General features: G+C 42.3%; 1 protein-coding gene across 2 annotated transcripts in view; it reads left to right on the top strand.

Moving 5' to 3' along the window:
* Window positions 1–27660, top strand: part of KDM4C (lysine demethylase 4C) — a 732113-nt gene that overhangs the window by 182489 nt on the left and 521964 nt on the right. For both annotated transcript variants that reach the window (XM_077475057.1, XM_077475058.1), the window contains exon 7: window positions 4198–4301. In XM_077475057.1, coding sequence (XP_077331183.1) covers window positions 4198–4301 — 104 coding nt within the window. The remainder of the gene's footprint in view (window positions 1–4197; window positions 4302–27660) is intronic.

A 27660-nucleotide genomic window follows, 5' to 3' on the forward strand; every position in this document is an offset into this window, starting at 1 on the left:
AGGTTTAGGAGATATTTTTTTTACCTACAGTTAAGCCTTATTATAGGCTTTCCTGTAGGTAAAAGTCGAAAAATTTACTTTACAACCACTTTAAAGCATTTGTTACCCCAACACTTTATATTATTTATGCGCCTGTTGTACCATGTACTTGGGTGATAAAGGAAGAAATCGTAAGATAACCGGATACTTTATTTGAAATCCCTGGTGTTCCTGACAGTCCCTCTGCTTTCCTATTAAAAACTGAGCACACTAAGCAGGAGAGCACATCGTGGTCAGTTCTATAACTATACTGGGAACTCGGTGTACTCCTCCAATGAACAGGCTTGTCCTGACACACCCCTGCTGCATAGCTATCCACTGAGAAGCTCAGTGTGCTGTTCCTTCTCCCCCCCCCCCCCCCCCCAACTCTTATGCAGAGGAGAACAGCGAAAATGTGATCACTTTTGCCTTTTATTTCTATTTTAAACCGAATGGGTTGTTTTACAAGGTGATCATTTACAATCACTTTAAAGCCAAACTTCACCCAAAAGGGGAAGCTCTACTTATCTGCCACCTCCCCCCCTTGACTGCCACATTGGGCACCTTTTAGGGGGGAGCTGGTACCTGGTTTTGACAGTTACCCGCTTCCACTTCTGGCTCAGTTTGGTGTGGCAAAGTGGGCTAAAAGTTCAGTCCTCCCTCTTCAGTGCCCATTCACAGAGTGCAGTGCAATTCACGAATGCACAATAGGAAACCATCTGTGAAAGCCGCAAGGCTTCACTGCTGCTTTCCCTTAGCCAAGATGGTGGCACCAGCACCCAAGAGATGATTCAAGAGTCTGCTTGGGTAAGGACACTGCTGGATGCCTGGACAAGTGCCCTAATAGTAAAAGTCAGCAGCTACAGTATTTGTAGGAGGGGGGTTAAGCTTCACTTTAATCTTTGCTCAGTGTGCTGTGATTTATTTTTTCTACACATTTTAAATGTGTGCTTAAAGGGGTTGTAAACCCTCATGTTTTTTTCAGCTTGGTGCCTTCTATACATTAAGCTGAAAAAACACCTGGCAGTGACCGACCCCCTAGCCCCCCATTTTACTTACCTGAGCCCTATATTTCCCTCGGCGAGGATGTGCTGTCCCTCTCTCCCACGGGGTCCCAGCTCTTGATTGGATAGATTGATAGTAGCGCAGCCATTGGCTCCCGCTGATGTCAATCAAATCCAATGACTCAGGGCGAGGCCGAGTCCGGCATTCGTGTTTATGGATGCAAATGCTGGTCTTGGGCCCGCAAGAAACCCCCCCCCCCACGCTAGAGCGCTTCTCCTATCTGATGCGGGGAGGAGCTGCGAAATCGCGCTGGGGGACCCCATAAATGGACGATCGGGGCCACTTTGTGCAAAACGAGCTGCACAGTGGAGGCAAGTATGATATGTATGTTATTTTAAAAAACAAACAAAACAAGCCTTTACAATCACTTTAAGGCCGGGTTCACACTAGCTGCGGCTCACAGCCACAGTTTACAGCGGCTCGGTCCGGCGTGTCCCTGTTCTCTGTTTCAGGTGCAAATCTGGTCCGAATTCAGGCAAAAATAAACAAAAACAAAGCCAAAGACGTACAAGACCCTTTTCCAGTGCGAACCACGGCCGCCCCAGCGCTGTGTGACCAGGCTCTGTTGAGAGCCAGTCGCAGTCTCCTGTCATATGAATTGGATGGGGAGAAATCCACATCCATTTCACATAAGTGTGAACCCAGACTAAAGGATCAGTTCATTTTTGGAACATGTTTCACCCATTTTAGATGGAACGTTCTTCTTGAGAGAGTCCTTGGCTGCCTAAACCGTGTATGTGCAAGCTGTCAGAGAAGCCGAATTTGAAGGAAAACCCTGAGATCTGTGTATTAGCCGACATTTGAATGTGGTGGGGGCAGTGGAGATTCAGCGACTTTGGAGATATGCTATTTACTCGTGTGTGTGTGTGTGTGTGTGTGTGTGGGGTTTTATGTTTTAAAAAGTATAATTGTGCGTATGGTATTATGCTATTGGGTTGTTTTTCTTTTCATACTAAATTTTCGAGCTCTGAATGGAGCTGATCATTGGATTGGAGGGTGCTAGAAGAAATTATTTGATGACCACCTTAATAGAACTCTTGAGCTCTATATAAATATAGAGAAGCATTGTGATTTGGCGAGTTTGCCTGCTGAAGGGAAGTGGGTCACAGAACACCATCATTTTGAAGCACAGATTTAAAGTGTGAAAAAAAAGGACTGAAGATTGGATGTTCATTATTTATTCAATGAAGTGGACTTCTTTCATGAACTTTATTCTGTTTGCGAAAACTTGACCTTTTATGTTGAATACATGCACAGATGATCATATATTTTGTTGAGTTTGATGAGGTTAGTTATATTTCTAGCTCTGCACAGTGGTGATTGATATTGGTATTGGTCATATAGTAAAAAAAAAAAAAAAAAATCTTTTAAAATCACTTTAAAGCGTAACAAAACCCATGAACAGAAATGTAAAAATATTGTATCTTATCGATCTTTAGCTATAGTGGCTGCATTAGTTACCTTTTTTTTAGTAGCTAAGAACTTTTTTTTTTTTAACAACTAACAAAATACCTGATGATCTTGCCAGTATATTGTGCTTATTTCCTATGCAAGGAATTGGAGGCAAAAGCAATGTTCTCTATCTTGCATAAACTACTAATCCCATCACCCCCATGTAAAGAAGATGAACAAAGACAGATGTGTATGGAGTCCAGCGCTCGGGTGACAACCATAGCTCCTCCCAAATGTACAGTGGAGGAATGGATAGAGCCACTCAGGGCAGGGAAAGTGTATTAATCACAGGATTTCCAGAGGAAAACTAAGAGAAAAAAGTCTGAAAAATATACTTTTTTATGATTTTGTGGTCAGGTTTAAAGTGATTGTAAAGCCTTGTGTTTTTTTTTTTTTTCAAATGATAAACCTGTTATACTTACCTTCTCTGTGCAGTTGGTTTTGCACAGGGAAGCCTGGATCCTCCTTTTCTTGGGTCCCTCTTTGCTGCTCCTGGCCCCTCCCTCCTATTGAGCACCCTCATAGCCAGCAGCTTGCTATGGGGGGCACCGGAGCTGCAGCTCTGGGTGTCCATTCAGACACGGAGCTGCCATTCGGGTCCCACCCCCTCTTTCCTGATTGGCTGTCAAAGTCAGTTTGCCAATGGCGCTGCTGCGGTGTCTCCGCTAATGAGGAGGGAGGGTCAGGGGTGGTGCGAGGGACTCGTGGGCATCTCTGTACAGAGATGGGGCTCAGTTAAGTATTAGGGGGTGCTGGGGAGGCTGCTACACATAGGTTTTTTTTTTTTTTTTATCTTCATGTATAGAATGCATGAAGATAAAAAAACTTCTGCCTTTACAACTCCTTTAAAGGACTGCAAGTGTTGAATTTTCCACTTAGAATGGACTTGGCCTTTACAGCTGCATTTTTCACACAAGGAATATGGAAAAACTCTTGTGTTTTGAGGTCCCTCGATGTAGCTGTTTTGAGAAGTTCCTACTTTGCAGCTGCTGGGTATTTTCAGCAAAGAGATTAAAAAGTACAGACTGCTCCATGAGGCTCATGCCAAAAAGCTTCAACTTTTTGCATTTTAATGCTCAAATGTAGCCAATATAATTTTTCCATCAAGGGCTTTGGCGCTGCCGCCTCCTTTCTCGTATATACAGACTCTATAGTGCCACCTCCTGGTCTTATGATAGTGTTGTGAAAATAAAACAACATTTCCCAAGCAATGTTTGGACTGCCTGCCAAACATATATTTGTATATAAGTTTTTCTGTTGTTGGAAGAGTCTTACATTTTAGAATCTAAGTACTATTAGATCACAAAGGTATTCTAGTCAAAGTTTTTTTACTTCATGCCGTTTGTCTCTGTGGTTTCTTTTTTTGTTTGAGTGAAAGTCATCATGCTTTCTGATTCTGTTCACTGTTCATCTCTCACACAATGTGTACAGGTACATTAGAGCCTGTTGTTCACAGAATTTTTTTTTTTAATGACCATACAGTGGCCTTTACAGATTGCAAATCTGTAACCAGTGAGCACCCCCCCCCCCCCCCCCCCCCCCTTTCAGCATTTTATTTCCAGAAGTAGTTTCATTACAGGTAACACTGTAGACACATTTTTTTTATTTGTGATTATAGTATGACATGTTAAACATTTTAATGTAAGGTTTTTTTTCCTCCAGGTTTTTTCCCCAGCAGCTGTCAAGGATGTGAAGCCTTTCTTCGGCATAAAATGACACTTATATCACCGTCAATACTAAAGAAATATGGAATTCCTTTTGACAAGGTATGTTAATAAGCTCGTCATATATGGCCTGGTGTCTGTATCTCTGGTAAAAATGAGGCTATTACTCAAGTCTATTATCCACTTTGTGCTATCTTTCTGTAATCCAAAACATTTTTTTTAAAGTTGACTTTTATAATGCCTCTACTCGACCTTAAAGCGGACCTTCAGTCATTTTTTTCCAACTTTCCATCTATTAAATCTTCTGCCCTTATTGTTTTAACTTTGGATAGTAAAACTTTTTTTTTCTGCCAGTAAATACCTTATATAGCCCACTTCCTGTTTCTTGTCTGGCCATTAGCCTAGGCTTATGACATTGTGCACAGCTATCTCTCTCACTCTTGGGAGAGTTTGCCAGGAAAGGAAGGGGGGTTGAGTCATAAGGGGGCCAATGAGGGCTGCAGAGCTGGAGGTGTGCCCCTGTCTAAATCCAGGAAATGAACAGGCAGCAGCTTCAGCTGCCCACAGTTAAAATGGTTGCAGCCAGACTCAGTGGAGGGAGATTTCTGCAGCATATTTGGCAAGTATAGAATCACGGTATATATAAAATAACATGCAAAGTGATTGGAGGGAAGTTTCAGAATGGCAAAGATATTTTTATTACAAATTATGTAAGCAGACTGCAGTTCCTCTGTCAGATCAGGCAAATTGATTTTATTCCCATATATTTATCATCAGAAAGCTGTCTGGAAAATATCGGTTTATCCTGGCTATCAGGAATATATCGGTATATCCTGAACCTCAGGTCTCTAAAACTGGTCAATCAGGTACAAGCACTTTTGTATGGAGATGGTGTTTTCAATCAAAAAACCTACTTTACCCAAACTGCTTCATGTCCACTTAGGATTTGAGGGATGCCTTATCTGCACATTCCTATCCATCCAGCCTCCCAAAGATTGTTGACTAGCGGTCAAGATGGGAACAGAGATTCGGCACTTTCAATTTCAAGCCCTTCCCTTCGGTCTGTCCTCAGACCAGCGCATTTTTACAAAGGTATTGGGGGAGGTGCTGGCTCCACTAAGGTTAAAGGCGATAACTATTATCCCTTACCTGGACGACCTCCTAGTGGTGGCGGAGTCATACCAAAAGTTGTTAGCGGATCTCCAGGACTTCCTTCAATCTCTAGGCTGGTTAATAACAAAGAGAAGTCTTCCTAATTCCGGCCCAAAAAGTGATATATCTGGGGTACGAATTTTGCTCAGTATACCAAAACGTTTTTTCTCCCGCAGGAAAAGATCTAAAAAAAGATGCAATGTCAACCTTACAGACCAGTCGCTCTCGCTGAGAGAGGTTTCAAGAGCAGTGGGTTTGACCTCTTGCTTTCCTGCAGTGCCATGAGCAAGATTTCATCAACGCCCATTACAGCTGTTTCTACTAAGGAACTAGGACAGAGATGCAAGTTCCCTTGAATCAAGGGTCTTGTTACCCTCCAGGGTAAAAAGAAGCCTGTGGTGGTGGACACACCTGCACCTAACAAGAGGTCTACCATGGTCCATTCCTATATCCCAGAGGCTCACAATGGATGCAAGTTCCTGGGGATGGAGAGCCCACCTCAGCAACACAATGGCACAGGGAGAATGGTCCTCAAGGGAAGCAAGAACTTCATCAAATCGGAGAGAGCTTCTAGTGGTTCAGAGAGCTTTGCAGACATTTCAGACTGAAATCAGGGGTCACAATCTCCAGATTCTATCCGACAGTATATGGTTGCGTACCTCAGCAAACAGGGAGGTACGAGGAGTCGGATACTTCATTCTGTCACCCAGGAGAGTTTATCATGGGCAGAAGGGAATCTAGCCTCAATTACATCAGTGCATCTGAAGGGGACACACAACTGTCTGGCAGATTGTCTCGACATACCCGGTAGCAGCTGAGATAATTAGTCCCTTCATCCCGAAATCTTTACGGATCTCACCAACAGATGGGGTCCCGAAGTGGACCTGTTCGCAGGTCAGAACAATCACAAGACAGGGGTTCTTTTCTCTGAACCCAGAAGATCAACCATTGGGGATCGATGCTCTGGCAAATCCATAGCCATTTGACCTCTGTTACGCCTTCCTGCCGATCAGGCTGATTTCTGGAAGTCCTTCCGAAGTTTTTTAGAAGAAACAGATATACTTATACTTATAGCCCCTTTTTGGCCCTAGAGGCCATGGTTTTCCCTGTTACAGACTCTGGTATCAGAGCCTCCGCTGGGTCTTCCAAAGAGAGAAGACTTATTATCGCAGGGTCCAGTGTCGCAAACTTGAGGGCTTGGTATCTGAAGAAAAGATACTAAGCGCCCAGGGGTTCTCTGACAAAGTAGTCAAGATCCTGGTAGGTTGCAGAAAACCAGTCACTAGAGCCATGTATTCCAATCAAAGATTAACTCATGATGTTCCTTCAATTTTAGATTTTTTTTTTTTTGTAGAGGGTGTCGACAAATGTCTTTTTAGTTAGTAACCTTAAAAACCACTTGCCGAGTGGCTTCCTGTACATACACATCGGCAATTTGAAGATGGATATCTTGGCAACGGCAGCAGCTGCTGCCATAACTGAGGTATCTATCTTTTCAGTAAGCGGTCCTATTAACGATAATGATGGTCTCTGTGGCAGATTTGCAGCAAGATCACCGTTATCGGCGGTGGGAGAGGGGCCACCCCCTCCCGCTGCTATCCTGTGCCCTCTGCTGCTTACCGGAGCCATTAGCGGCAGAGGCGATCAGGACCTGTCTTTGGCTGGGTATGGCAAAGAGTGAGGGGGAAAAGGCCCCCACCCATCTCCATACCATAGCAGTGGGGTAGCAACGTCAAAACATCACTTCCACCCATTCGTCTTAAAAGCACATGCTTTTATTTTTTTCAAATGACAACTTTTTTTTTCTTTTATTGCATTTAAGTGAAAATATGAGATCTGTGCACTTTTTTGACCCCAGATCTCATATTTCAGAGGACCTGTCATGCTTTTTTCTATTACATAGGACGTTTACATTCCTTGTAATAGGAATACAAGTGACCCATTTTTATTTTTTTTATATATATATTGTAAAAATAAAATCAAGCAAAAGAATTAATAAAAAAAAAATATATATTTTTTTAAGCTACCCCTTCCCGACGAGCTCGCACACAGAAGCGAACGCATGCGTGAATAGCGCCCGCATATGAAAATGGTGGTCAAACCATACGTGAGGTATCGCCGTGATCGTTAGAGTGGCAAGAGCAATAAATCTAGCCATAGACCTCCTCTGTAACTCAAAACATGCAGCCTGTAGAATTTTTTAAACGTCGCCTATGAAGATTTTTAAATGTAAAAGTTTTGACGCCATTCCACGAGCGGGAGCAATTTTGAAGCGTGACATGTTGGTTATCAGTTTACTCGGCGTAACATTATCTTTCACAGTATAAAAAAATTGGGCTAACTTTACTGTTGTCTTATTTTTAGTTTTTTTTAATTCAAAAAAGGATTTAAAAAAAAATAAAAGTGCACTTGTAAGACTGTTGCGCAAATACGGTGTGACAAAAAGTATTGCAATGTCCGCCATTTTATTCTCTAGGGTGTTAGAACCCCCAAACATTATACATTTTTTTCTTAAGTAATTTTCTAGCAAAAAACTTGTTTTTAACTTGTAAACACCGAGTCTGAAAAAGAGGCTCGGTCTTTAAGTGGTTAAAGGTACAGGCAGCAGCTATCCGTGTTTTTCTCCAATTTTCTATCCCACTATAGCTAGATTCTTCAAATCAATTTCTATGTCCAGGCCAGTTATGGTTAAAAGTTGTCCAACCTGGGACCTGTCCCTGGCACTTCAAACTCTGGTAGAATTCACTTTTGAGCCCCTAGAGGATATTTCAGTTAAGTTACTTACCTTAAAAACTATTTTTCTTGTGGCAATTACCTCAGCTCGTAGGGTAAGTAAGTTACAGGCCCTATCAGCGAGGGAGCCTTTCCTCACAATTTTTGAGGATCGGGTTGTTTTGAAAACTGATCCAGGATTTCTGTCTAAAGTGGCCAGTACATTCCACAGATCCCAGGACATTGTAGTTCGCCAAAGGGTGACCAAGAATGAAAATTTTAGTTTTTTAGATGTGAGAAGAATTCTTCTCATCTACCTTGAGGTTACCAAGACCTTTTAGAAAAACAGACACCTTGTTTGTCCTCTCTTCCGGAGCACACAAGGGAAAGACAAAATTAGGGAAGTTCCTCCGCCTTTTGGCACTGTGCACTCAAGAGCCCTGTCTGCGTCTTGGGCTGAGAGGGCTGGAACCTCACCGGAACAAATTTGCAGGGCTGCCACATGGTACAGTTTTTTGACCTTCATTAAGCATTATCGCCTGGATTCAGGCAGTTGTACCTCCCTAGACTAAGTTCTGGCTCATCGGCTGTCCTGGAAGACGTTTAGAGAAAAGCGGAGTTAGACTTACCTGTAACTCCTTTTCTGAGAGTCTTCCAGGACAGTCGGATTCCCACCCGTTTATTTTATTTTATTTTTTTACGTTATGTGTATTATGCATATGTTTTACAAGGACGTCCTACGGTTCTCGAGAATACTCACTTGGGGCCTGGAAGACTGCCCTTTTATCTGGTGGGGGTTAACGTGTGTCCTGTCCTAGTAGGAGGAGCCCTAGGTCTCATGGGCTGTTCTGGAAGACTCTCAGAAAAAGGAGTTGCTGGTAAGTCTAACTCTGCTTTTTTCAATTATTTTATAAAAAATATGTATAAGAATATATATTGGCCTAAACTGTTGAAGAAATTAGTTTTTTTTTATTGCATATGTATTATAGCAAAAAGTAAAAAAAAAATTGTTTTTGTTTTTTCTAAATTGACGATCTTTTTTTGTTTATAGCGCAAAAAATAAAAACGGCAGAGGTGGTCAAATACCACCAAAAGAAAGCTCTATTTGTGGGGGAAAAAACAGTTCTGGGCTAGCCGCCACAGTTTTACTGTGGCAGGTTGGCTCGGCTGGGCAAATTGACGTTCCCTTATGTAGCTTTTCCCTCTGGCCACTAGGGGCGCGCGCACCCACCAACCTGGAGCCGATGCGAGTGCCCGGTGGGTACGATGATCGCTAGTAAAGACAGATTGTGTGTTCATACTATGTATGAACACCAATCTCTCTCTCCTCCTAGACGGCCCCATCCCCCCTACAGTGGGAATACAATTAACCACTTGATCGCCCCCTAGTGTTAACCCCTTCCCTACCAGTGACATTTATACAGCAACTGGTGCATTTTTTATAGCACTGATCGCTGTATAATTGTCAGTTGTCCCAAAAATGTGTCAAAAGTGTCCAATTTGTCAAGCGCAATATTACAGTCCCGATAAAAATCGCAGATCGGCGCTATTACTTTAAAAAAAAAAAAATGCCATAAATCTATCCCCTATTTTGTGGATGCTGTAACTTTTGAGCAAACCAATCAATGTACACTTTTATTTATTTTCAAAAAATATGTAGAATACATATAAGCCTAAACTAAGGAAAAAACTATTTTTATTTATTTATTTTTAAATGTGGGATATTTATTATAGCAATAAGTAAAAGATATTGTCTTTTTCTTCAAAATTGTTGCTTTTCTTCTGTTTATAGCGCAAAAAATAAAAACCGCAAAGATGATAAAATACCACCAAAAGGAAGAAAGGATGTCATTTTTGTTTGGGTGCAACGCAATTGTCAGTTAAAGCGACGCAGTGCTGTATTGCAAAAAATGGCCTGGTCATTGAGCAGCCAAATTTTCTGGGGCTGAAGTATGACGCATTGCTGTATCGCAAAAAATGGCCTGATCATTGCAGGGGTTAAATTCTACCATTGGTCTCCCTCTTACCTTTTAGCCTTGGCTACAGGGCCCCAAAAGTCCTGCCCAATAAGACACGGACTGAAGATAAAAGACTTGTTTATTCTGGCTTGAAATGGATGAGATGGGTGTTACTAATTATTTTCTACCAATAAGGGGTACATGTTTGGATGACATTTTTCCTTTATAATGAGGGAGAAGATCCCATATTCATTATCATTATCCAATCATAAAATACACTTAGAATACATTGAACTATACATGAGGTGGAGCACGATTTGCATTAACTTTTCCAGCAGACTGTTTCCTTTAGCTGTTTAGCTGCTATGTTATTCTTGAATTATAAGTTTCACAATGACTTAAGTAACCCTCTACAGCCTGAAATAAAGGACCGGCCAACCTTATACCATGCTGTCACTTGCGTAATAATGCCACTCTCAGCTGCGCCCAGCACAAAGATTTCCCAGCTTGTGGGGCGACAGTCTAAGTGCCAGCAGCCTGAGAGCGATTGTCACTGGGCTAATTAAGAAATTAACCCTTTACCTGCCATCACGACCTTTGATTAGGAAGGGTCAGAACTTCCATCAATTTAGCAATACCAATTTTGATTTTAAAATAAGCGTCTGTAACACACACTGCCACCACAGACGGTACTACTCAGAGGCCTTACTCTAAAACAGTAGCGCTCTTCAATGGGCAGGTTCATTTATAGCTTGCATTTAGATCTTTAGAGACCAGGTTAATCCATTTCAAAATAATGGTTTAATAATAAAAAGGTCACATTTGGTGCAAATAAAATATTTACATAAAAATGTGTTTCAGAGAGATGGAGAATATACAGCCACAAAGAAATAAGGCATATTTAAGGAGGAAGAATACTTGCAATTAATGCGCGAGGATTGATCAGAGTTCGATTGATGAGCTCGGTAATTAAAAAATTGTGGCAAGAGATATAAATATCAGCTGTAATAGAAATGATGCTAAGAATGCTTTTAAAAATAGTCCCAACTGCTTACGCCACCCAACTTTCTTTCCCTGTTAGTGGTTAGTGGTACAATTTTAGATGGATATCTTAGTTTGACTTTCCTGTAGCACAGGTTGTCACTGCAGGTATCTTTATACCACATCACAGCAGCCCTCTGGTTCAGTAGAATGATAGTAGGTTTCCTTTTCAAAGAACTCTTCCTGTCTTTGATGGGCGTCCTTGACAACCTTCATTGTAAGTTAGATTGTTAGCATGGTAATTGGCTCAGTATAATTTTAATCATTATGCAGCCGTGTCATCTTAACCCTATTGTTTCCATAAGGAAAGTGACAGTTCTATATTAAGCATTAAACAAAATCTGGAAAAATCTATGTTTTTTTGTGTTTGTAATAAAGAACAATTGTTGATCTTATATCTTCAGTGTTTTACCACAATTTTGTGACAGAGGTTTGAGTAACTGTGACTGTTACTCAATGCTAATTACTGATATTTGGTATAACATTTCCCAGTGATTGTACGTTAATCCAAAGATGCATTTTTGTTACCGATCCACATGTCATATTTTACTGCTTTTAAAATGGATTCAAATTATTATATAATTAACCACTATAGCATCACACACAGAGGGCCATAAGAAGCACTCTGATGGCCCTGGTTTTCTTCCATAGATGTAAGAAATTGCTGTAGCTTGGGGCTCATCCAATTTTTTCTTATGTATTGTAGTTTGAAAAGTGAGTATCCGTGAACAATCAGCATTTGTATTCTTTGAAAATGAATTGCACATAAAATGTTGCATTGGAGATAAATGATCAGTGGGCTTGCCTCGTGGGTGGTGCTAGAGTTTTATGCATTGCTGCCAACTATACCTTTGTCACTTCTGATTTTTTTGCAAAACTTATTGTTCTGACTCCAGTTGTTGTAATACCTTTTCTGAGACCTTCATGCTTAGCTTGAATAGCATAAAGACAAAAACTGTACACAATCTTATGTATAGCTCTATTTATCAAAATACTTGACATCCACAAATATAATTTATGCAGTTACAAATATATGTGATAGATGGAAGAGATTTGCATTTCAAACAGAAAATTTCTCTCCACCACAGTGATGGGTCTCTTGCAGCATAGAAGGCAAAAACCAATACTGAGAAGGCAGAAAATGCCATCACAAACCAGGTGACTTCCCAGATGCATAAGAGCAGTTAACAAATTAACCACAGGATGGCAGCGGAACATTGGGCAAAAAGGCATATACTCTAAACCCTAATGCAATTACCGGTACTTTGGTCTTAAAACTGCTGGATGCAGCATACCTGCAAAAAGCTAGTTTGAAAGGATAAATGTATAGGGTCAAGGAGGTTTCTTGAAATCCGAAGCTGCACATCCAGAACTTCCAATTGCCTTTTATTTTGCTTCACAAAAATAACACCAGAGACACCAAACTGGGGTCACATAGATCTGTTTCGCACATCTTGTGCTTAACCACTTCTGACATTTCTCTCCTACATGTAAAATTCCAAATTTTTTTGCTAGAAAATTACATAGAACCCCCAAACATTATATATATGTTTTTTTTAGCAAAGACCCTAGAGAATACAATGGCGCTCATTGCAACTTTTTATCTCGCACGGTATTTGCGCAGCAATTTTTTAAACACGTTTTTTTCAGAAAAAAAACTGTTTCATGCTTAAAAAAAAAAAAAACAGTAAAGTTAGCCCAATTTTTTTGCATAATGTGAAAGAGGAGGATACGCCGAGTAAATAGATACCCAACATGTCACGCTTCAAAATTGCACGCGCTCCTGGAATGGCGCCAAACTTTGGTATTTAAAAATCCCTATAGGCGACGCTTTAAATTTTTTGACTGGTTACATGTTTTGGGTTACAAAGGAGGTCTAGAGCTAGAATTATTGCTCTCGCTCTAACGTTCGCAGCGATACCTCACATGTGTGGTTTGAACACCGTTTTCATATGCGGGCGGGACTTAGGTATGCGTTCGCTTCTGTGTGCGAGCTCACGGGGTCAGGTACGCTTTGAATTTTTTTTTTTTTTTTATTGTTGATTTTATTTTTATTTTTTTAGTTTTACACTTAAAAAAATAAATAAAAAAAAATAGATTTTTATTCCTATTACAAGGAATGTAAACCTCCCTTGTAATAGGAATATGGCATGATCGGACATATTTACAGTGAGATATGGGGTCAATAAGACGATGAACCAGATGAAACTAGAAGAAAGAGAGCCCGTAAAAGAAAACAAATACAGCCATCACATCTAAGAATTGATAAGCTGCAATATAATGCTTGCATTTGGATTTAATATTGCTTTAATTGAGCTACACAAATGGCAAACTCCGTACCCTGGTATAACCTAAAACCCAGCCCTTTTATTATAAAGTATTTTACTTGAATGTCTATTAAAAAAACAAAAAACGTTTTGTTAATAAAGAACCGCACAAACCATGTCAAATGATGTAAGTGGTATCCTCTGAAATGCCGCTCTCAGTAGATAAAGGAGTATATGATTTCAAAATATATTTCTTAATCGTACATCACGGGACACGGAGCCATAGTAATTACTATGTGGGTTATAGGCCAGCTTCAGGTGATGGACACTGGCATACCGTAAACAGGAAGTTGCCTCCCTATATAACCCTCCCACTACTGGGAGTGCCTCATTTTTTTTCGCCAGTGTCTAAGGTGTTGTTCACGAGTAAAGATGTGCTGTGCTCCGCTGGGAGCAAACCTTGCTCAGGCTAGCTATGCAGCTGGATCTAGTTAGTGTCTTTTCAGGCCGAATTGAATGGTACCTGGGCCCCGTGGCGGAAGAAACAAGTTTTAGTCTGTAACGCTTCTCTTTTTAGAGAGCTGGACCCTGGGATCCAGAGCTTTGGTGTTTTCAGCCATAAAGTTTTTACTGGCGGTGTGCTTTACGGGTCCAGGAGTGTGGGTTCCCCGAGGGTCCCCAGTTCCTGAAGGAATTTTTTAATTTTCCTATGAAATGTCTCCTTTAAAAAAGTAAATGTTGTCATGCCTAATAGTCACCAATGGGGGCTGTATAGAGCATGCATCTTCTGATGCTTGCCTCAAACATCACGCTTTGTCACAGAAGCAGCAGACTTCCCTCCGGCGAGCAGCTCAGACCTCCGGTTGGGGGGTATTTTCTTCCACAAAACACCCCCCACCTGGACAAAACTCTCCCCCTCTTCCTGGATAGGGGAAGCCAAAAGGATTGGTGACGGCGCTCTGTTTTTTTTACCACCCCTGCACAGCGGCTAGTCACAGGTCTCCGTCTCACCACCCCCCCCCCCCACACACACACACACGCACGGCAATCTCGTCGGATCAGTGGCCCACGTTCACCCTTTGAGAGAGGGGAGGGCTGCGATGTGATGTAGGGGACAAGGCTTAGCGCAGCATTGGTGTCCAGCGTGGGAGTATGTTTAAAAGCTCAATTTTTGCTGGCTGCAGATGTCAGAAGGACACGAACAAAAAGGGGCATGTAAGAGGTTGGTGACACAGGCATTCCCTTGGCACATTTCCTAATAGCATCAGGCTGAGCTTTAATTGCAGTGGCTGGACTATTGCTCAAGCAGTGGATGCAATTTCTTCTAGTAGTACCTCTGCATTTGTGCATCGGGCTAAGGTCAGAAGGGGAGGTTGAAACACCCCCAAAAAAGGGCTAAAAGGGTCTCCCTCAAGCTCTGGAAAGCCTACTCATCTCTACAATGGCATCCTCTCCTGAGAGGAGGTGGCTGGTCGGCATCGGGGCATGAAAATGTTTGCAACTGTTTTCAACACTGCAGCTCTGTCTATATTACTAAAGAGGTCTTTTTCCTCAGCCATGATAGGATTGTAGAAAAGGTTAGCGGCTTTAATCGCATCCCAGTGTGAGACAAAATGCGTCAGTTTCCATTCCATTACCCAGGACCCCCAAATTGAGGAACTAGTGGTGGGAAAAGATGAATTCCCTCAGGGAACCGTGGTGAGGCTGATTACTCCTCTTCGAGGGGTCAAACGCGTGCGGGGGGGGGGGAGGGGGATCAGTTTCAAAATCTGTAAAATTAATGGTTCAATTTCTTTCTGAATGGTTCGCTCCACATTTATGCTACCCTTAACTAAGTGTTTGAATTCGCTAAAGCCTCCTCAAGCAGTCCATGCCTTTCCTGTCCATTCATTGCTGGAAAAGCTTTGGTATGTGAGTGGGATCACCCAGATAAGCATTTTTTTCCCTCCTAAAAAGTTTTTTCACACTTTATCCTATGGGGGGAAAAAATTCTATAAAGGTGGGGATACCAGCAATTGACGCTGCTATATCCTCGGTGAATAAAAGTTTGACTTGTCCAGCAGATGATGCTCAAATGCTTAGGGATCCAATGGATAAAAAGTTGGAATTCCTATTAAAAAACACTTTATCTGCCAGGTTGAGGGTTTCAGCCTGTGCTGACAGTAATTGGTCAATCCTTGAGAGACCAGTTAAACTTAACTGCTTAAGATTATCCTGTTCAGCAGGCCAAGGATCTGGCAAGCTACTAGCAGCTTTATGTTTGCAATAGTCGCTATGAGAGATTCTATCCTTCAGGTATTGCGCCTTCACTAAGCGCCATGCAAGAAGCTCCTGGCTAGTCTTCCCTTTTGCAGTGAAACAGCTGTTTGGGGATGATTTGGGTAATACATCCAAAGAATTTCTAGTGGAAAAAGCACCCCTTTGTCATTTAAGAAAAGATGTAAACTTATTTCATTTTAACAAGCTCCTTCTATAGTGCCAGGGGCCTCAGCCTCCAGGCAGTCACGACTGCCTCTGCCGTCAAATTCAAGAGGTAATCCTCAGGACCACAAAATACTAAAGCCTCTTTTTGAAGAGGCGCCCCCACTCACTCGAGTAGGGGGAATACTTCTGCAGTTCTCAAGGGTCTGGCAGGAAGAGTGTCGAGACAGATGGGTGACTTCCTCAATAGCTCCAGGGTATAAACTGGAGTTCCAAGAGTTCCCATCTCCACATTTTTTCTGATCCTAAGGATCCAGAGAAAAGTCTTTCTTTCAAGCATTTGACCATCTTTTGGCAAAAAAGTGATCATGGTTCCTGTGGAAATAGCAGGGATTGGAGTTTTGTTCAAACTTTTTTTTTTCACAGTGCCAAAACTGAATGGAGATGTCAAACCCATGCTGGATCTTTCAAAGAGCTAAACCAGTTCCTGAATATCTACTTTTCAAAGTAGAAAAATCTTCATTTTCAGTTTGTAGATCTGCTTTTCGGTCTAGCTACTGCACCTTGAGTGTTTACACGTCTAGCCAGATTAAGGGCCCAAGGTATAATGATTATAGTTTATCTAGACTATCTGCTCTTGATAGACCAGTTGGTAGCCCGCTTAGACCAAAGTATGGTCACCACATTCAACTATCTGGAATACCTAGGTTGGATTCTCAACCTAGAGAAATCTTCCTTTAAAACCATGAAGGGGCTAGAATGAATGAATGAATGAATGAAATAATTGTATAGCGCACAATGCGAACTGAATCGCCTCTAGGCGCTGTGGCGAGCTTTGATCATCTGCTAAAAGAGGAAGGTCTTGAGTTTTTTCCTAAAAGCCAGGTGATTTTCTTCCAGGCGGATGTTGATTGCTAGAGCTTTCCATAGCCGAGGCCCTTGGACAGCGAATCTCCGATCCCCCTTGGATTTATACCGGGCTTTGGGCACGAGGAGGAGGTTTTTGTTGGCTGATCGAAGACTGCGGTTTGGTGTGTAATGATTTATTTTCTCCATTAGGTATTGCGGAGCTTCTCTATGCACGCATTTGTGGGTGAGGCACAAGGTCTTGAACGTGATCCGATTTTTTTAATGTTAGCCAATGTAAGCTCCTCAGTGAAGGAGAGATGGATTCCCAGGGTTTTTTTCCTGTTATCAGCCTTGCCGCCGTGTTTTGGATCAGTTGTAATCGCGCAAGTTGATATTGTGGTAATCCTATGTAAAGCGAGTTTGCGTAGTCCAGTCGTGAACTAATGATTGTTCCAACTACCACTGCTTTGTCATTCTTTGGGATAAAAGGGATGAGTCTGCGAAGCAGATGGTGAGATCGACTGACTACAGATCCTATTTGCGCATCCATTGACATTTGTGCGTCTAAAATAACCCAGAGACTCTTCGCTTTGGTCTTTGGGGAGATAGTCTGCCCAAAGACGGTTGGTGGAGACCAGGAGGTTTTGGTTGCGGGCTTATGATTTGGGTGTAAGATAAGAAGCTCTGTCTTTGATTTGTTCAGCTGGAGGGAGTTGGTGGTCATCCAGTCCTCTATTGATTTGAGGCAGTTTTCAAGTTGTTGTTGGTGATCTTTTTTCCATTGATCCGGAAATAAAGTTGCGTGTCGTCAGCTTAAGAGTGGAAGTAGAGATCTGAGCATCTGATGATTTGAAGGAGTGGGCGAATGTAAATGTTGAAGAGAACGGGTGACAACGGAGAGCCTTGAGGGACTCCGCAGGTGACTGCCCGAGTTTCGGAGAGGAATTTTCCTAGTTTCACTGTCTGTGACCGATTTCCTAGGAAGGACGCGAACCATTGGAGATCTAGGTCTTGGACTCCGGCTACTTCTGTGAGGCGGACGAGTAGAGTATTGTGATCTACTGTATCAAACGCTGCACTTAGGTCTAGCAGTACGAGGAGACACGGCTCTCCGTCATCTGCTGCTTCGAGGGCGTCATCCCAAATCTTGAGGAAAGCTGTTTCTGTTCCATAACCTGGGCGGAAGCCTGATTGCAGCGGGTCCAGAAGTTTCTGAGTATCCAGATGAAGTTGTAGCTGATGTACTACAGCTTTCTCCATGATCTTAGAAATGGTGTTGAGGCTCGTAATTGGCCTACGGTTGTTTGGATCCTGAGGGTCCAGGTTTGGTTTCTTGAGTAGAGGTTTGACGATGCCTTGTTTGAGGATGCTGGGAACAATCCCTTCGTGGAATGATCAGTTTATGAGGTGGGTTATGGTTGGAGCCACGATGTCGGAGCATTCTTTCAGTAGTTTTGTGGGGATGATGTCAATAGGTGAGGTACTGTCACGCAGTTTATCAATGATGTTTTTTGCGGTGTCTACGATAATTGGGGATAGTGAAAATTTTTGGCGGTTGCGGTACGTTGGTGCAGACATCCTCTTTATGTATTTGCTGGCTGAGGTTGGATGTTTTCTTCTGACAAATTGTTTCCCTGATGGTTTTGACTTTATCGATGAAAAAATCCGACAGTTTGTCACAGTAGTCCTGGGATTCGCTTTCTGGGGTTTCTAGGCACACCGGATTCATTGATTGATTAACCAGTTTAAACAGTTCCCGTGGTTGGTTTGCGGCCATTGAGATTGTATATGAGAAGTGGTCCTTTTTGGCTTTGAAGATTGCTTTCCGATAATTCTCTGTGAGACCTTTGTAGTTAAATAGGTTTTCCTCGTGGGATTTCTTCTCCATGTTCTTTCCGCTCTTCTGCGTTCTTGCTTTAGTACGGAGAGGGAGCTATTAAACCATCCAGCATTTTTCTTCCTGATGAGTGCCCTGCGTTTTGGTGCTACCGAGTCTGCTGATTGCAGTAATGCCTTGTTCAGGGAGTTGAGTGTTTCCTCCGTAGAGTGGTTTAAGGTTATTGTAGATATCTTTTTGGACAGAGTGGTTTTGAAGGCTTCGGAGTACAGTTTTTTTTTATGCGATCTGGTCCAGTGCGTTGTTACAGGTTTCCGTTTTGCGTTGGTGATGTTGGTAGCGATTTTGAATTTGATGGCGTGGTGATCCGTCCATGGCAGAGTTATGTTGTCGAGTATGTTAACGTCGATGTTCTGTTTGAAAATGAGGTCCAGGGTGTGTCCTGACCCATGCGTGGGAGTCTTTATCAGTTGCTGTAGACCCAGTTCTTCTAGTTGATTGATGCAGGCAGTCGCGAACGGGGTCTTTAGGCTCGTTTGCCCAAAGGTTGAAATCTCCGAGTGCCAGGAAATTTTTGAATTTTAGGGTGTGCATTGCAAAGGATTCCGTGAGGGGTGAAAGAAGATTGGACTTTGGTCCCGGTGGTCTGTAGCACAGTAGAATATGAGTGGTGTCATGGGGTGTTGGTTGAAGATGTAGCGTCAGGGTTTCCATAAAAGGAACTGGGTTCTGAGATGATGGTTTAGTGAGATCCAGGTGACCTATAAAGATCACTGCTAGGCCTCCTCCTTTTTTTCCTATCCGGTGTTCGGTTAAGATCCTGTAGTTTTCCGGCACCAATTCGGTGAGGATGGTGTTGCAGTCAGAGGTTAACATTGTTCTCGATGATGAAGTCGTGTACTTCCAGTCTGTTTGACTGCAGACCTGGCGTTAATCAAGGCGCAATCTAATTGTAGTGGTCGAGTAGATGTCTTCCTGTGGTTGGGAGCTGCTTGTCGTCCGGTTTTTAATAGTTGTTCTCTTTGAAGTATTTTTTGTATGGAAGATGGCAATGTGGTGTTGATGTTCCTTAGTCTGTGCAGAACTTCAGCTGAGTATTTGAAGTAGCACATGGTTTGTGGATGCGGTTGATGGTACTATGGGCCTAAGATGATGATCCTGATCAGGGTATTGATCCTGAGGTGGGGCTAGGTATCAGACTTGCCGCCGTGCTTGAGGCTATTAGCGCGCAAGTTGATCAGGGGATGCCTAATATGGATGCTGAAGGAGTTGTTGTATTCGGTTGCTGGCTGTTCCAGCTACCTTTACTTAAGGTGAAGGTCTCAGCTCAGAAAAGAAGTCTGGCTGTGATCTGGAATAGTCGTGCTAGGATAGCGTAAAAAATGGAAAGGAGGCCGGAGGTAGGGGTATGCTAACCTATGGTTGTTCCTGATTGTTCCAGAGGAAGGCGAAAAACCCCCTGACAGTAGCAGCCAAATGCATCAGTGGGGCAAAAATTCCTTCCTGACCCCCGTAGGCGGTCGGACGGAGTCCCTGGAACAATCACGGGGGGGGGGGGGGGGGGGGGAGTGGAGGTGCGAGCTTACCTGGCTGCGGTGGTCCCGGTGAATCTGGCTTGCTGTCAGCCTGACGTTTCTGGAAAGTTGTCTGGTTGCCCCTTGCAGTGGGATCTTTAAAATGGATGGGAGGATGGATGTAGGATAGAGGTTAGAGACTCCTGTCTTAACTCCTGTTTTCAACTCCTGGTTGTTAACTCTCCACTTGTGTTCACAAAATCCACATGCAAGACACCATAAGGGAGCAAGCTCCTGGAGGAGTTAGTATAACTACCTTTTATACACCTGTGAACAAAGAACAAGAATACTTGGGTCTGATCATAGATACACCCAGAAAAGGGTATTCTTACCCCAGGCAAAGATCCGTTCCATAAGGGAACTGATTCAGTTGGTTGAAGCAAAGAAGAATCCTTATGTTCAACTTTGCATGAGGTTGTTGGGAAAGATGGTGACTTCATTCGAGGCCGTTCCTTATGCTCAGTTTAGTTCGAGGCTGCTGTAAAACGGTATCCTATCGGCTTCAAACAAGAAGGTCCAAGCTTTAGATTTCCCAATGTGTCTGACTCCAAAGATGTGCCGGAGCCTCAGTTTATGGTTAATAACCAAAAATCTGCAAAAGGGGACAATCCTTCCTACAGTTACCTGGGAATTGGCAGCAACATATGCCAACCCTTTTTAGGTTGGGGAGCAGCCCTGGAAGAGGCAACTGTGGTCCGGGTTAGAAATGACCTTGCCCATTAACATTCTAGAGGTCTGGGCAGAGCACTTGGCCCCGAGGGCCTGAAGGTTCAGTTTACAGAATTGTCCTATCAGGATCCAATCCGAACAGCAATGGCCTATATCAATCACCAAGGGGGTGCAATAAGTTGTGCGGCCCAGAGAGAGGTGAATCATATCCTATCTTGGGCAGAAAATGATATACTTTGCCTATTCATTCTTCATTCTAGTAATAGAAAATTGGCAGGTAGACTACTTGAGTCGCCAGCAGTTGTTCCTGAGCGAATGGTCCCCCCCCCGATATATTCCTGTCAATATGTCACAGATGGTGGATCCCAGACTTAGATCTGTTTGCATCCAGGTTCAACAAAGAAATCAACAACTTTGTGTCAAGAACAAAGGATCTGCTAGCGTGTGGAACAGGTCCTTTGGTGTTCCCGTGGAATCAGTTTTCACTGATTTATGCCTTCCCTCCTATTCTGCCTATGTCCACGGCTTCTTCGCAGGATCAAGCAGGAAGGGAAATTGGTGATTCTTGTGGCCCAGGAGCTCTTGGTATGCAGATATCATAAGAATGGCGGCAGGGGTTCCATGGACCCTACCACCACGTCCAGCCCTTCTCTCGTAAGGTCCAGTATACCTTACAAACGCTAAATTTAACAGGTTGGCTATTGAGACCCACATTCTGAAGAAATATAGGTTGTCAAGTTCAGTGGTATCTACCTTGGTTAATGCATGGAAGCTGGCCTCCAGAATTGCATATTAGAGTCTGGAAGGCATAAGTCTCCTGGGAGGAATCCAGGGGTTGGCACCCCAGGAAGTATGTCATAGGTAGAATCCTTGACTTTCTGCAGATGGGGGTTAGACATGAAGCTGGCCTTGAGTACTTTCTAAGGCCAGGTCTCGGCCTTATCAGTATTGTTTCAATGACCACTTGCTTCACATTCTTTAGTTATTAGTTAGTTATACGTGGCTTAATCCCCCGGTTAGGTCATCCCTGAACCCTTGGGATTTGAATTCAGTTCTGTCGGCATTACAAAAACAGCCTTTGAGCCGATATGACATATTCTCTTGGTCCTTTGGACAAGGAAAGTAGTTCTTCTGGTAACCATATCTTCTGCAAGAAGGGTATCTGAGTTGGCTTCTCTTTCTTGTAAAGAGCAATATTAACCACTTGCCGATCAGTGCACGACGATGTAGGTCGACAGAATGGCACGGGCAGGCAAATGGGCATACATGTACGTCCCTTTAAATTTGCCGCCCTGCCATCGGGAGCGCGCCGCCGCGGGCATCCCCGCGATTGTCTCACGGAGCGGCGGAATGGAGAAGTGCCGTTGTAAACAACATTTCTCTATTCTGCCTAGCAACTAGTGACGCTGATCTCTGCTCCATGTGATTGAAGCAGAGATCAGTGTTCACTAAATGAAAGCCCAACCCCCCCACAGTTAGTAACACACCCCTAGGAACACTTAACCCCTACACTGCCACCCACTGGTTAACCCCTTCACTACCAGTGTCATTTACACAGGAATCACTGCATTTATATAGCAGTGATTACTGTATAAATGACAATGGTCCCAAAAATGTGTCAAAAATGTCCGATGGGTCCCCCACAATGTCGCAGTCACAATAAAAATCGCTGATCGCCGCCATTACTAGTAAAAAAAATAATAATAAAAAATTATTAATAAAAATGCTATAAAACTATCCCTATTTTGTAAACGCTATAACTTTTGCGCAAACCAATCAATAATCGCTTATTGCGATTTTTTTTTTTTTTTTATTCTTTAAATTTTTCATTTAAGTTGCGTCAATCAAGTATTAAAAAAAAAAAACATAGGGCCAATATACATTCATGTCTTTCAATTTTTCACATTATCCTGGTTTTCTTTCTTTACTTCTCGAGTTCTTCTAAAATATCTATCTCCCTCCCACCCCTCTCCCCACCCCTACCGACCCATTACCTCGTTAAAGATCATAGATTGTCTAAAGATTTTCCAGTATTTCCATTTCACATGGAATCTCTTTCTTTCTCTTTCTTCCTCCATTCCCAGCCCTTCAATGCTGTACATTTCCTCAACTTTTCCTAACCATTCCTTTACTTTGGGTGCTTCTATTTCTTTCCATTTTTTCAGAATCAGACTTTTTGCCACGTTTATTAATGAGCTTGTAAGGGAATTCCTATACTCCTTAATTGGGGTATTTACTGCATGGAATAGGCATACCCATGGGTTTTCAGGTAGCTGTATTTTAGCTATTACTTCTATATATCTTATTATTTCTCTCCAATACTCTTTAATCTTGGGACAGTCCCACCATATATGGGCCGAACTTCCCGTTTGTCCACAATTCCTCCAACATTTCCCAGATTGTCCCTCCTGGTACTTTGCCATTATATCTGGGGTCCTATACCATCTTACTAAAATTTTATAATTTGTTTCTATCGTCTTACTATTTTCTGTGGATCTGTGCACCATCTTCAATATGTTTTCTATATTTTGGTTTTCACCCCGTGCTCCTATCTCTTCTTCCCATTTTTTAATGAAGGTTGGTACCTCCGCTTCACATTCCCGTCTCAAGACCTTTTAAAGCTGGGCAATACCTGCCCTTGGGGATTTCCCCTCGCATATCCGCTCCAAGGCAGTCAAATTTTCTCCATCTCTAAGCGGTTGTGGTAGTCTTGAGACGAAATGTCCAAGCTGCAGGTATCGCCACTCATTCAACTCCATCCAATCGTTTTCTTCCTGTAATATTGCTAGTGTTTTCAATTTCCCCTCTTTAATTATGTGTCGTAATTGCATATTATCTTGTTTTATCCATTTCCCTCCTATTGTACTTTTACCAGGTGCAAACAAATCATTATCTTTTAAATAAATTAAAGGGGAATTATATTTACACTTGTTATGTTTGTGTATTCCCTCCCATACTCTAAACACATTTTTTGTGACCAAAGGTGTTGTCTTCCCTAGTGATCTATATTTTAAAGGAGTCCAGATTTCTCTACCTAGATTTGTGCCTGATAAACTGTGTTCTATTTTTCCCCATCTTTTTTTACTTTCTAATTTTGCCCATTCCACCACCCGTGTTAACACTGCTGCTTCGTAATATTTTCTAAAGTCTGGGACATTCAGACCCCCCTCATCTTTTCCCTTTTGCAAAGTCTTCAGTGGGATTCTAGGTTTCTTGTTGTTCCAGATAAATTTAGAAATTAAAGAATTTATCATTTTAAAATATAGGGGGGGATATATATTGGTAATAGCTGAAATTTATAAAGGATTTTAGGTTGAATAATCATTTTTAAGGCTTTAATTCTTCCTAACCATGACAGGGGCTTTGTTCTCATTCTCCTTATTTCTTCTCTCAATTCTTCTAGAAGGGGATATAGTTTATTTGGTATATTTTTTCTATTGATGCAGTCAGTTTAATCCCTAAATATTTAATTTCTTTTTGCCATAGAAATGGGAATTCTCTCTTAATGTCAAGTTCTTCTCTCGAATTTATATTTACGTTTAAGATTTCTGACTTGCTTGGGTTAATTTTAAAGTTAGATAATTCCCCGTATTCCTGTAAAGCCTTTAACAAGTTTGGCATGGAGATTCGTGGGCTAGATACATAAAACAGAATATCATCCACGAATGCGGCTGTCTTATGTATTTCCCCCTCTATCTCAACCCCCTTTATATCTGGGTTTCTCCTTATCGTCTCCAGGAGTGGCTCCAATGCCAGAACGAACAATAGGGGGGACAGGGGACACCCCTGTCTAGTCCCATTGTTCATTCTGAAGGCTGTTGATCGTACCCCATTTACTCTTACCACTGCCTTGGGGCTGTTATATAGTGCCTTTATCCACTTCAAAATTTTGGGTCCAAACCCCATTCCCCTTAGGGTGCCCATCATGAATCCCCAGTCTACTCGATCAAAAGCTTTCTCAGCATCTATTGATAGGAGTAGACTGGGGATTCTACTCTCCTTCATCCTCTGAAGCAGTAATATTGACCTTACTCCATTATCTTTTTTACCAAAAATATGTAGAAGAATACGTATCGGCCTAAACTGAGGGAAAAAAATGTTTTTTTATATATTTTTAGGTTATGTTTATTATAACAAAAAGTAAAAAATAATGCGTTTTTTTCAAAATTGTCGCTCTATTTTTGTTTATAGCGCAAAAAATAAAAACCGCAGGGGTGATCAAATACCACCAAAAGAAAGCTCTATTTGTGTGGAAAAAAAGAACGCCAATTTTGTTTGGGAGCCACGTCGCACGACCGCGCAATTGTTAGTTAAAGCGACGCAGTGCCGAATCGCAAAAAGTGGTCTGGTCTTTGACCAGCAAATTGGTCCGGTCTGAAAGTGGTTAATATTCACAGGGATGAGGTAGTATTGCATCCTCATCCTAACCTTCTACCGAAGGTAGTGACAGTTTTTTTTTATCAAAACCAGAATATTGTTCTACCATCATTTTCCAGAACCCTATTCTATGGAAGGAAAATCATGACATTCTCTTGATGATGTCGTGAGAGCAGCCAAGGTCTACTTAAAGGCGACTGCTCAGATTCGAAAAACTGATGTTTTGTTTGTGTTGCCTGAAGGTCCTAAAAGAGGACAGGCAGCATCAAAATCTACCATTTCTAAATGGATTTGACAAGTTATCATTCTAGCCTATAGTTTAAAGAGGTAAATTCCACCCTCTCAAATAAACACACTCCTCCAGAGCTGTTACTGCTTAATGGGCAGTGCATCACCAAGCCTCTATGGCTCAAATCTGCAAGGCCGCAATTTGGTCTTCAGTCCATACATTTACCAGATTCTATCAGGTGGATGTAAAAAGACATGTAGATGTTGCCTTTTGGGAGCAGTGTGCTGCAGGCAGTAGTATAAGTCCTCTGATCTCATGTTGCCCTACTTTGGTTGTGTCTGCCTCCCCTCAGTTGGCATTGCTCTGGGACATCCCACATAGTAATTACTATGGCTCTGTGTCCCGTGATGTACGATTAAGAAAATAGGATTTTTACGGCTTACCTGTAAAATCGTTTTCTTTGAAGTACATCACGGGACACAGAGGTCCTTCCCCTCTTTCTGGTATACACGTGTATTGCTTTGCTACAAAAACTGAGGTACTACCAATAGTGGGAGTAGGTTATATAGGGAAGCAACTTCCTGTTTAGGGTGTGGCAGTGTCCATCACCTGAAGGTGGCCCATAACCCACATAGTAATTACTATGGCTTTGTGTCCGGTGATATACTTCAAAGAAAAGGACTTTACAGGTAGGCTGTTATAAAAATCCTATTACATAATTCCTTCAGGTTTAACAAGGATGAGGTGGTTCTTTGCTCATGGATCTTTTTCCTAGGTGTTGTCTGTTTTTCACCTTACTGAGGAAATTGAGCTACCTTCTCTCTGCCCTTGATTGTTGCACCTAAGGAGATTGTGCTTTATACTCTGGATGTTTGGGCTCTGCTGTGGCCTTGCTACCTTTCTGCTACAACCTCATTTAGCAATACTGATTCTTTTGTAGTCACTAAGGTTCTGCAAAAATGGTTTGTGGCTTCCTCAACTACTATCTCAAGATGGATTAGACTGTTAAGATTACTACATAAAACACCAGGCTCCTCCTTTTTCTGTTGCCGCCCATTCCACTAGCACAGTTAACCCTTCTTGGGCTTTTCATCATCAGACGACTGCATCTTAGGTCTGTAAGACCGCTGTCCAAGCCTTCACTGAGTTCTAGAAGGCTGATTTCACTGCATCTTTAGATACAGTATATGTTTTGGTCATGAGGTTTTGCAAGCATCAGTTTATTTTGTTTCTTTTTACTTTGGGAGTTTATGCTGTTTTCCGGTTCCTCCATCCGTCAATGGTCACTGCTTTGGGGCATCCCTGTGATAATGATTCAAGTACCAGGCTGTGTCCACTTGAATATCATTTTTTTTTTTTTTTTTTTTTTTTGCACTTACTGGAAAATTTATTTCTCTGATTGTGTTTGTCTTCAGGCTATACTGCTATAACCTTATGGTCAATATTAAGGAATTGGGCTGTCCCCTTCAGTGAACAGTCCCCTATAGCGACAAAAAAATAAAAAATCCACAAAGGTGTTGCATCAGAAAATTAAATATTGGATGGCGAAATTCCACATACAGAGCTACTTGATATCGCCCAATAAAGCCAGGAGCACCTTTCAATTTAGAATGTACAGCCACTGTCTGTGTTAGCTATTTTTTAAAGATGGCGTATATACTGTCTAATGATAAATACTTGTATGTAATTCTCAGCAATTCCTTAAATGCGAAGTCCAGCCTAAGCTTATATGGCTGGGTTTCTCCAATAGTTCACAGGAGTGCAATTCATTTTGCACTCCTATGACCCATTTTCAGCAGAGAGCAGACTGAAGTCCGCTCTCTGCTGGCATCACAGAGATCAGTCCAGGCACCACGTCATCGTGACAATGGAAGTCTGGATCTGCCAGGTGCCTGGATGGACAACCGTTTTAGCCTCCCAGCGAGCTGCTGAGAGCCTGAGATGGCTGCTCTCCGCCCCTCCACAGCTCCGCATTCCAGTGAGTGTGGAGGAGCAGAGTGGAGAGATGCTGATTGATAGTCAGCAGTTCTCTGCTCTAGGAGCTGTGGGAACTGAACCATCGGCGGTGTTTGATAGCTTCTCCCTGTAGAGGCACTGGGTGACAGATGCAGCATCGGACCTGCATCCACCTAGGTAAGTATGATAGGGGGGAAAAAAAAACCAAACCCATATTTCTCTTTTAATAAAAGTTACATCTAAGAGTCCCCGAAATTTTTATTGGGGCACATGTTAAAACTAGCAGCAATTCCTTAATGACCCTGAGTTGGCTTATAAAAAGGGATGAGCTTCGGCGTCTTTGGATCCCAGTCCACACCTACATGTACATATATAATAAAATGGGTGCTTAATTGAAACAGTCTCCAGTTTCAAATGTC

Source organism: Lithobates pipiens, unplaced genomic scaffold, assembly GCF_037356315.1.
Source record: "Lithobates pipiens isolate NorthernLeopardFrog02 unplaced genomic scaffold, aLitPip1_a1.2 Scaffold_13, whole genome shotgun sequence".
Lineage (NCBI taxonomy): Eukaryota > Metazoa > Chordata > Amphibia > Anura > Ranidae > Lithobates > Lithobates pipiens.